At 45.8% G+C, this 9862-nt stretch overlaps 1 protein-coding gene across 1 annotated transcript; it reads left to right on the forward strand.

Moving 5' to 3' along the window:
- Positions 1 to 349: 349 nt before the first annotated feature.
- On the forward strand, positions 350 to 9862 carry LOC142257085 (nicotinamide N-methyltransferase-like). The gene is made up of 3 exons (XM_075329156.1): positions 350 to 497; positions 3602 to 3809; positions 4392 to 9862. The coding sequence occupies exons 1-3, from the start codon at positions 356 to 358 to the stop codon at positions 4813 to 4815; spliced, it is 774 nt and encodes a 257-aa protein (XP_075185271.1). The 5' UTR covers positions 350 to 355; the 3' UTR covers positions 4816 to 9862.

Here is a 9862-nt window from a genome sequence, read left to right on the forward strand (position 1 = left end):
TGCAGGCTCTACCTTATTTGCATCTTATCAAACCTGCTAAATCTGCAGGGGGTTGAATACTACTTGTAGGCACTGTATGTCTTTCTCTCTTTGTATTGAAATACTGAATTATATTACATTTTTGATGATATTATAATTTATTGAGATGCACTTGTATAAATCTTTCTATGTAAATACGGTATGTATAATTCTATTAGAATATATTATAAATCCTCCCCATGACTGACTCCTGATAATACCGTGTGATGTGAGTAATATTTACTAACTTTTTAAAAGTGCAAATTTGATTTCTAGTTATTATATAAAGATCTTGAGATTAGGGAGAGTCATTCTGTCTGTGATACAAGATTACACAATGGATTCCAAAAACTACCATGAATGTGGCTTTGATTCCAGGCAATTTCTGGAGCATTACGCGTCAGACAGCCCCGACATGGCCTTTGAAGAGGATTTTTTGATATCTCCCATTGAAAGTCTTAGAAAAACTTTCATACAAGGTATGTATTTTTTGATATTTAATAATAGTTTTCATACTTTTACTTAACAACAATTTTCCTAAAAAACAAGCGGTATCAACTTTTGCCCAAAAAATGAAAATCACCCCTCTGTTACCCTTACGTAGCGGAAAGAATAGTAGAAAATGCTACTCTCCGGTAAAGAGATCAGAGGGGGATCTATACTGCGCTGGTCAAATAGACTAATGGAAACAGAGCAAAGCCTGGGTCATTGAATAGTATGTGTCTATATTCTCATGATTTGTAGTTTTCCACTATAATATCTGAACCTTTTGACAACTTTTTAAAGCTAATGTAGGGTAACTTGTAAATTTGAAATGCTGGCGGAACATTCTTTTTATTTTTTTGGTTGTCTGGAAAATTGTGGCTTACCAGTTTTTGCTCTTATTTCCTGTTTCTTAATGATTTTTGGTAAATTTGAATTTCCATAATTTACCTTCCAACAAATGAAAAATGAAAATACTGCTCAAAACAAAAACATTTTATGCGTCAACTAGAATATAATTCTCAAATGTTGCCATATTTCTGTGTTGGTTTTTTTTTGCCTGACTCAGTTATGTTATTGTCAAGGGAGGAATTTGGGTAGAAGACTGCTAATGAAGTCTTCATTTGGGATATCCAGAGACGGTGCCGTATCAGCTGTATATCAGTGTCAATACATATCAATGTATATAAGACAAAGAACACAGACATGCTCTCTTTTCAGCCAGCATCATCAACTGACTCATGTATTCTATTGTTCCAGCATTAAACACATCACTTCAGCCTGAAAGATATTTACAAAAATCTTTCCATTTTTGCTCACACATACTGATAAAGAATAATTAGGGGGGAGTGCGTATGGGCAGCATTGGGAGAATGCATGAGATCATACATCATCCCAAATAATACACTTTAAAAACAGTAAGCGACGATGAGTTTCTGTAGACATGATACATGGGAGTATGGGATCACCCGCCTCATCCTACAAATACTACATTCCTTCTCCCTTGAATTTCAGTGATAGGGCTCCCAATTAACTTAATGAATATCTCCTTTGTTGATTTATACTTTGACTAACTTTTTCAATATACAGCTTAGAACTATACTATGGGTCCATGCGATGGCTACATAGATAGACAGATAATTATGCAACTACATCTACATTTTGATTATTTATATACACAGATATTCTTATTACGTTTGAAAAAACAAGCTATAGCTCAGGCGACCTCCACATTATATTTACAATAACTAACAAAAAAAAGCCTTTCAGCTTCAAATAGCAGCGTATCCACGCATTCCCTGCTGAAGATACAAACTCATTTGTATCCTGGCCGCCATTGAGGAAGGTTCTGCAAGTCAAGTTCCTGCTCACGCAATATCATTTTGGTTGTTAATTTCCCCCCAGTTTGTCTTTGTTCCCCAGTGTGTTGTTAGTGCAGCATTGAGGTCTAGTGAACCCCACCTGCCCCTCACTAGTCAGGGCTACTATAGGGTCTTACAAGGGTCTCAGGTTCTTGCTTCATGACAGATGCGGAGACTATTCATCCCGGGTAAGTAGGAGGTCATCCACCGGTGTACACCACAATCCATACAACACTCAGTTCAGGAGCCTTCCCACTGGGACTGGGCTAGGGTAGGGAGCTGGGGGTGGCCATTATGAGGTATGGGACCTCCTGTGCACTAGTTTACTTCCCCTGAAGGCGGGGAACCTTCAGGGGAAGTAGTGAGCCAGCCAGTTTCAGATAACACACGAGCAGACAGCCTAAGGAAGCAGAGCTGCAGCAGAGTGGTCCTGGGGATGTGAGGCCAGAGGAATTTGTCCCAGGACCAGAAGTCAGTCACACACACAGTGAACGCTAAGCCTGCAACCAGTGCATAGGCAGTGACAGACGACAGGAGATGACATGGGAGAGCAAGGGACCCGTGGTCTGGAGCTGGAGAGGCTTGACCCGGGTTTTTAGGAAGAAGGGGGATCCCAGGTTTCGCAGAAAGTGCGGCAGGCACCCGTGACCCGTTCCATGGCCCAGGTGCTGGGGTGGAGGGACTACCATTAGAAAGGACACACAGAAAGAAACACCGGCCTTGACCTCCAAAGTATCTGCAATTGGCTGGAGCCCATAACAGTGGAGCTCTGCACTCCAAAGGTGGTGACACTTCGGTGAGTAAAGAACTTTGACTGCAACCTCTGTTTCGTCCCATCACTATAGGTGACTACTACTACCAACATCCCTGGGGCCTGAGCTCTGCCTGTGGAAAGCTGTACCATCCGAGCTGTGTCACCATCCGCCCCAAACGACATCTCCCATAGCGGCGACTAACCACTAGCCGCACACTACAGGTGGTGTCATGAATCAACTGTCTCCCCTGTAAATACATCCCCATCTTTATTGACACTGCTGGGGTCACAGAACCGGGCCTGGCCGCTGTGACATCCCTCTCCTACACCGGCCCGGTAACGAGTAGCCCCCAAGACACTGTGGGCGCGTCATTTACTGCTGAGGTTTTTAAACCTGCCTTGAATTGGGTCGCCTTATAAAGTTTTTGCACTACCTGTCTTGATTTATTATCTTTTATAAGGATGAGCAGATTTGCTTGAATTTGTTGGGTAAATTTGATTTGCAAGAAATTTATTTGAAGAGTGTGTGCACACACTGACACTGCAGGGGCCAATCGCATTGTGTGTGATCTAATTCCACTCTCCTGTCAACATCGGATATCCGCTACTATGTGACACTATGTGCAGCAAATGGCCGCTGCAGACAGGAGAAGGTGATGAGCATGCACACGTGCACTCTGACACTCTGTGTGCTCTTGGCTGAGGATTCAATTTAGTAAGTGCTAGAAATTGAGTGCTGCAATCAACATGAGGCCAGGTGTAGAGGATTGCAATTAATAGAGTTGAACAGTGCACTGAGGTCTTAGCAGTACCAAAGCCTCATCATTTACATATCTAATAAAATGTGTTTAAAAAAAAAATAATATATTAAAATATATATATATATAAATATATTAAATATACTGTAATAAGTAAAATGTACACTACAAGTATGAAAGTATGATTCTGAATTTGAATTTTGAATATTTAATTTTTTTTTCTGTAGGTCATATTAATGGAGACTTCTTGATTGACCTCAGTGTTGGTCCACTGGTTCATCAATTATTTGCAGCCTGTGAGTTTTTCAAGCACATCATCGTGCTGAAGTTCACGGACAGATGCATCATGGAGCTAAAGAGATGGGTGGACGAGCGTACAGGAGCATTTCATTGGGGCCACGTGACAAAACTTCATGTAGACAAAGAAGAAGAAAGGTAAGATGAAAAGGAACAATGTCTAGACCGATCATCAGAATGGTGCACTTTAATCTTCATTAGAATGGAGTGGCAGTGCGCATTCTCCATTAATTCCATTTGGGCGGCCGAGCACTGCACTGAGCTTTATCTTCATCCCCATGGAGAATAAGTGGAGCGGCGGATGGTCATCTGACATGTTGTCCAACTTTGTAACGGGAATAAACATTCACTTCTTTGCTGATAGATCCATGACCCAATCAATGGTCAGACTCCCACTGATCAAGTCCATATTACATATCCACATAGGTGATAACTTATCATTGAACAACTCTGTCAAATTGTTATGCCCCTTTCCTGACCCAGCTCTGCCAATTTTGGAAGAGACAAGCAAATTTGGTATGAATATACAAAAAGTGAGCAAAATGTTTTGAGTTTCATGACTTGGGGCCTTTGGCCACCAGGCCTGTTTGCATTCAAGGATATCTGCAACCTCTCTGTATTGGAAGCCACTGGTTCAGAATTAACTACTGATCTTACATTTGCCCTTTTGATCATGACTTGTGAATAATCACAATCTTCATTTTTTTCCATTTCTTTCAGTGACAAATTACAGGAAAAAGAAGAAAAAATGAGATCAGCTCTTCAGCATGTTGTGAAGTGTGACCTCGAGAAAGAAAATATGATGGATCCGATCGTCCTACCACCAGCCGATTGTATCATCTGTGGTTGGCTCTTAAACAACATCAGCAAAAACCAAGATGATTACATCAGATACCTCAGGAAGTTCTCAAAGTTGCTAAAACCTGGAGGACATTTCATTTTACTTGAGTGTTTAGGGACAACATATTACACAGTTGGGAGAGAGAAACTCTTTATTTTAATTTGTGATGAGGATTTTATCAGGAAAGCTCTAGTTGAAGCAGGTTTTGTCATTGACCGCTGTGAGGTAAAGAAGAGAACGTCTGAGAGTGACCTCATTGATTATAAAGCCATCATATTCATTGCGGGCCACAAAGAAAATTAGATCTGAGTTTAAATTTAGAAAGTAATGGGGTTTGGCCAAAAACAAGCCAAATATCACTTTTCCACAGGATAGGTGGAAACTTTGAGATTTTTGGTGATCGATCACTAACACCCCCATTGATCCCATGAGCCGGGCTTTGGCGTGCCCTATTAGAATTAAGCAGAGATCCCACATATGCTCCATGTGCAGTTTATTACACAGGTAGAAAAATCTCCCACAGACAATAGGTCAATTGATGTTGGACCACCACTCCATAAAATTGTTCCCCAAGTGGTTGCCTATCCACCTGCTTTTATGACTCAACTCCTTTTCGCCTGATTGTTGGGAGTTTCTATGTAAGACTATAACTATATGAAATAATTCTAACTGCTTGCATCGTGATTTTATTTAACTAGAAACATTCAGAAAATTCTGCTAATTTACTGATGTAGAAGCTAATATACAACAGGGGTGTCATGATTCCTATGTGCAGAACATTCTGTATTGTTCTGCCATGCTCTCCTGCAGAGCTAGTATATGTTGCCTATGGTGCAGAGCATTTTGCAGGATGAAAGCTTTGCTGGTTGTTTCACAGCACTGGGTTTCACCCTGGTCCTGGGAGGTGCTCTCGCAGATGCTTCTTGTTCCCGGTGAGTGCTCTGTTTCTTTAGGGATTGTGTTAATGTGGCACCCATGTGGTCTAGATGCCACAGCAGTATTGCCCTCCCCAAAAGCGTTAATGCTGAGCCTGTAGGTAGTTAGGGAAGTCCATTGGCCAGTAAGTACCATCATCCAACACAGTTTCTCCCCCAGGCCAGCAGAGGGAGCTCTAAACCTGGCGTTCCAGGGGGATTCCTTAAACTCTGACCTGGGTGGAGGAGTTAGGAAGTCTGTGAGGAGAGTTCAGAAAGGAAAGAACTCGAGGAGTGTGGTGTGCGAGCTGGGAGCTGAGCCGGATCGCCCAGGAAAACACAGTCCACAGCGAGGCAGAGAGGAGAAGGACTCCGGGGAGTGGAGCGCAGCCAGCTCACCCCAATGTCATCGCTGGTAAACCAAATACCGGAGTTTGGGGCCAATCGAGTACTCGAGTACCGGTGGTCATATCCGGAGGAAAAGAGGACTTCAGGTCTCTGTCCACCCCACACCTAGAGGCACAGCTGTAAAGCCAGGACTTGGAGCCAGGATTGGAAGAGTGGCACCTGTGACAGTCCACACAGCCTGCCATACGGGGAAGGTAATAGATTACCTCAGAGAATGACAGAACGGGTCTCAGCATTGCTGAAGCAGGGGGACCCTGCTTACACAGACAGAGCATAGGGATCAGACCTCATTAGTCAACTGGCCAGTGTGGGTTCCCTGACTGCTTACAGGCTACCGGACCACCGCTACTAACTGTAACAGGCTCCCTGGAGGTCACCGGTTGAGGACAAGTAAAGGAGAAGGCAAAAGAAATCATTGTCTGTGTCCGTTCCTTTCCACTGACCTGTCAGCCCTGCACCTCATCAACATCCACCATAGACTTTACAAACGGTTGCCCCGGGGTACCCGCTCCACCTGAGGGGAGCAGAAACACCTAGCTGCCACAACACCAGGCCCAGGAGTCCCGTCCAGCAGCTGCGGCTCCAAAGCCGCAATCCACAGGTGGCGTCATGAATCTTATACAAACTTTATTACCATCTCCCCCATACCGCCATATTAATTGACTCCACCAGGGTCACGGAGTCAGGCCCTGCCACCGCTGACTACCCCGGACTAGTCCTGTCCAACACCGAGTCACCTAAGGCCCTGGGGCAGGTGAGTCATTAGCTCAGGACGCCGCCGCTCGTACTTCCTGTTTACAATTGTGCTGTTGGCTCCCGTGTGCTCAGTGTTCAGATCTTGGTCTCTCGACTCTGGACTGCTGTGTACCCATCTCTGCTTGTCCTCCCCTCTTTCTGTTATGTATTAATGGTTTCTGACTTTCTCCTTACTGCGTCCTTGCCTGCTCCCTGTATTGTGTACGGACTCTCCTGGAACCCCGACCCTCGGCTTGTATCTCGACCTCGTCTCTGTCTAACCCCCATGTACTATAATAATCATTATTTCTGTAGCGCCAACATATTCCGCAGCACTTTACAATTCAGGAGGCTCATATACATATACATATCATATACATAAACATATACAAACAAGTAACAATTATAGAAGATACAATATTCAAAGGGAAAAAAGGCAACCCTGCTCGTGAGAGCTTACAATCTACAATGAGATGGGGGGAGGGGCAAGGTACAAGTGCTTATTTACAATAACAATCCAGCCATCTCAAGGAAATGGGGGATAGATAATGGCTGCCTGGACCAATAGGCCAGAGCCTTGAGATGCATTTGGGTGCCATGGAGTTTGACGTGGGGTTATGTTCTGAGAAATTGTAGCGGGATTAGGTGAAATTTGTTTGGCTAGGGAGTGTGATAGGCCGCCCTAAAAAGATGCGTTTTTAGGGAGCGTCTGAAGCTGAGTAAGTTGTGATTTGTCCTAACTTCTTGGGGTAGAGCATTCCAGAGGTTTGGTGCAGCTCGGAAGAAGTCTTGGATTCGGGAGTGGGAGGTTCGAATTAGTGTGGTTGTTAGTCGAAAGTCATTTGCAGAGCGTAGAGAACGGGTAGGATGATAGACAGAGAGGAGGGTGGAGATGATGGGGGTGCCGCACTGTGGAGAGCTTTGTGGGTGAGAACAAGCAGTTTGAATTGGATCCTATGATATATGGGCAGCCAGTGCAATGACTGGCACAGAGCAGAGGCATCCGAGTAGCGGTTAGCCAGATAGGTGACCCTGGCTGCTACATTAAGGATGGACTGTAGAGGAGAGAGTCTAGTTAGGGGTAGACCAATTAATAGAGAGTTACAGTAGTCAAGGCGAGAGTGGATCAGGGCCACGGTGAGGGTTTTTGTCGTTTCCATTGTGAGAAAGGGGCGGATTCTAGAGATGTTCTTGAGGTACAAGTGTCGCGGTCGGAGGAGGGGACGCTGCGCTCTCCCACTGCTTGGGTCCGGCTGCTGCTGCTGCTGCGGCTGCAGCTGCTGCTCGGTGGTGGCTCGAGCGGTGGGCCGGATCCCAGGGACTCGAGCGGTGCTCCTCGCCCGTGAGTGAAAAGGGGTTGGGATCGATTGGATGGTGGGGATTTGATTATTGTCCGTGACGCCACCCACGGTTGTGGTGAGATTGGTGACACCACCGCTGCTCTGGACGGGGATCCCGGGAGCGATGACTGGGAGCAGCTTGGATGTTGGTTCTCCCCTCCGTGGGTAGGGGGTTGGTTGTCCCGGGGCCCGGTGATGGGGTAGGGATGGTTGGCAGGCGGGTTACGGGGCCTGGTGAGGTGCAGGGTCGTGGGGGCAGCGCTGTGCCGCACGACACGGTGGTACTCACTCAGCCAGTAACACACACGGAGTCTCTGATGAAACAAACGGCTGGATGGACGGGTCCCACAGACAGCTGCGGTGTTTTCCCCTGACCCCAGGTTGGTAATGTAAGTCCTTTCCTGCACCTAATGTACACTCCTCCTGCGCTCCGGTTTCCAGCTGGCTCCCCGGTTCGGTACCGGTGGGCCACCGCCCAGCCCCGGCTACCTACAGTTCCACCAGACTGTCTTCCCGGCTCTCGCAGACGGCCACTACCGTCTGCCTGACTGCTGCACGAGGGCCCTAGGCTCCAACCTAGGCCCCAGTCTGCGTCTGCCTCTCTGCAGACCTCCTCTCTCTTCCTCTGCCTAGACTTGTCTGCTCTAGTTTCCTGCCTCAGGCCAGCCAGACTCTTCGGTGGGCGTGCCTATCTGCTTGACTTCGCCCACCTAGTGTGTCTGTCTGAACCCGAGGGAAGGAATCAGGTCTCACTGGGGATGTCTGTTGTGAACTGCTGGGGGTGGGGGTGTGTGTGTCTTGTTACCTGTGGCCCCTGGCTTGTTCAGGGCGCCACACAAGTGGCAGGAGCGGGCAAGAGATTGTATGTGGGAGGTGAAGGAGAGATCAGTGTCAAGTATAACCCCCAGACAGCGGGCTTGCTGCCTAGGACGTATCGTTGTGCCACACACAGAGAGGCAGATGTCCGGTTTAGAAAGGTTGGGAGATGGAGGTAAAAGCAGAAGTTCAGTTTTGGAAAGGTTAAGTTTCAGATAGAGAGCAGACATGACATTGCAAACTGCAGTCAGGCAGTCACTTGTGTTCTTTAGTACAGTGGGGGTGAGCTCAGGGGATGAGGTGTATAGCTGTGTGTCATCAGCATAAAGATGGTACTGGAAGCCAAATCTGGTGATGGTCATTCCAATTGGGGCAGTGTAGAGGGAGTAAAGAAGAGGGCCTAGGACTGAACCTTGAGGGACCCCAACAGTGAGAGGAAGAGGAGAAGATGTGGAGCCAGCAAATGATACACTGAACGAGCGGCCAGAAAGATAGGAAGAGAACCAGGAAAGAACAGTGTCCTTTAGGCCGATACAATGGAGCATAGAGAGAAGGAGATAGTGGTCAACAGTGTCGAAGGCGGCAGAAAGGTCAAGAAGAATAAGCAGAGAGTGGTCACCGTTACGTTTTGCTGTCAATAGGTCATTGGTCACTTTGACAAGGGCAGTTTCTGTTGAGTGTAAAGGGTGGAAGCCAGATTGTAAAGGATCTAGAAGAGAGTGAGTGGAAAGGTAGTGGGTGAGACGAGAGTAGACCAGGCGCTCCAAGAGTATTGTGCCCTCCTGGTTTATGATCTCAGGCTGTCTACCTCTCCACTTACATCATACTAGTAGTGTCTAGCGCCACCTTGTGACAGTCATCACAAAGGGTTTTTCGTTTGTAGAGAGCAGACTGTGTATTTTATCTGTACTATGCCTTCAAAATCCTTACATGAAACATTTCCATAATTACAAAAGTCTTCTTGTAAAAGTCTCATAATATTTCTTCATTGAAATTGGGTCATTTTATTTTGTTCATATGCAATTTAACATCCTCTGAAGAAACATAAGAGTGAATTTCTATTATTTTGGTTGCTATTACTGCTCACATTTCTAAACCTTTATTTGAGAGATCATATCTGGGAGATCATATGGTGTA

This window comes from Anomaloglossus baeobatrachus, chromosome 11 (genome assembly GCF_048569485.1).
Source record: "Anomaloglossus baeobatrachus isolate aAnoBae1 chromosome 11, aAnoBae1.hap1, whole genome shotgun sequence".
Taxonomy (NCBI): Eukaryota; Metazoa; Chordata; class Amphibia; order Anura; family Aromobatidae; genus Anomaloglossus; species Anomaloglossus baeobatrachus.

What these genes read in the sequence shown, in the direction of transcription:
- LOC142257085 (XM_075329156.1), top strand. Translation starts at nt 356, where the DNA reads ATGGATTCCAAAAACTACCATGAATGTGGCTTTGATTCCAGGCAATTT. An exon ending in TAGAAAAACTTTCATACAAG is followed by an intron (nt 498 to 3,601) that starts GTATGTATTTTT and finishes TTTTTTCTGTAG; the next exon opens with GTCATATTAATGGAGACTTC. An exon ending in GTAGACAAAGAAGAAGAAAG is followed by an intron (nt 3,810 to 4,391) that starts GTAAGATGAAAA and finishes CATTTCTTTCAG; the next exon opens with TGACAAATTACAGGAAAAAG.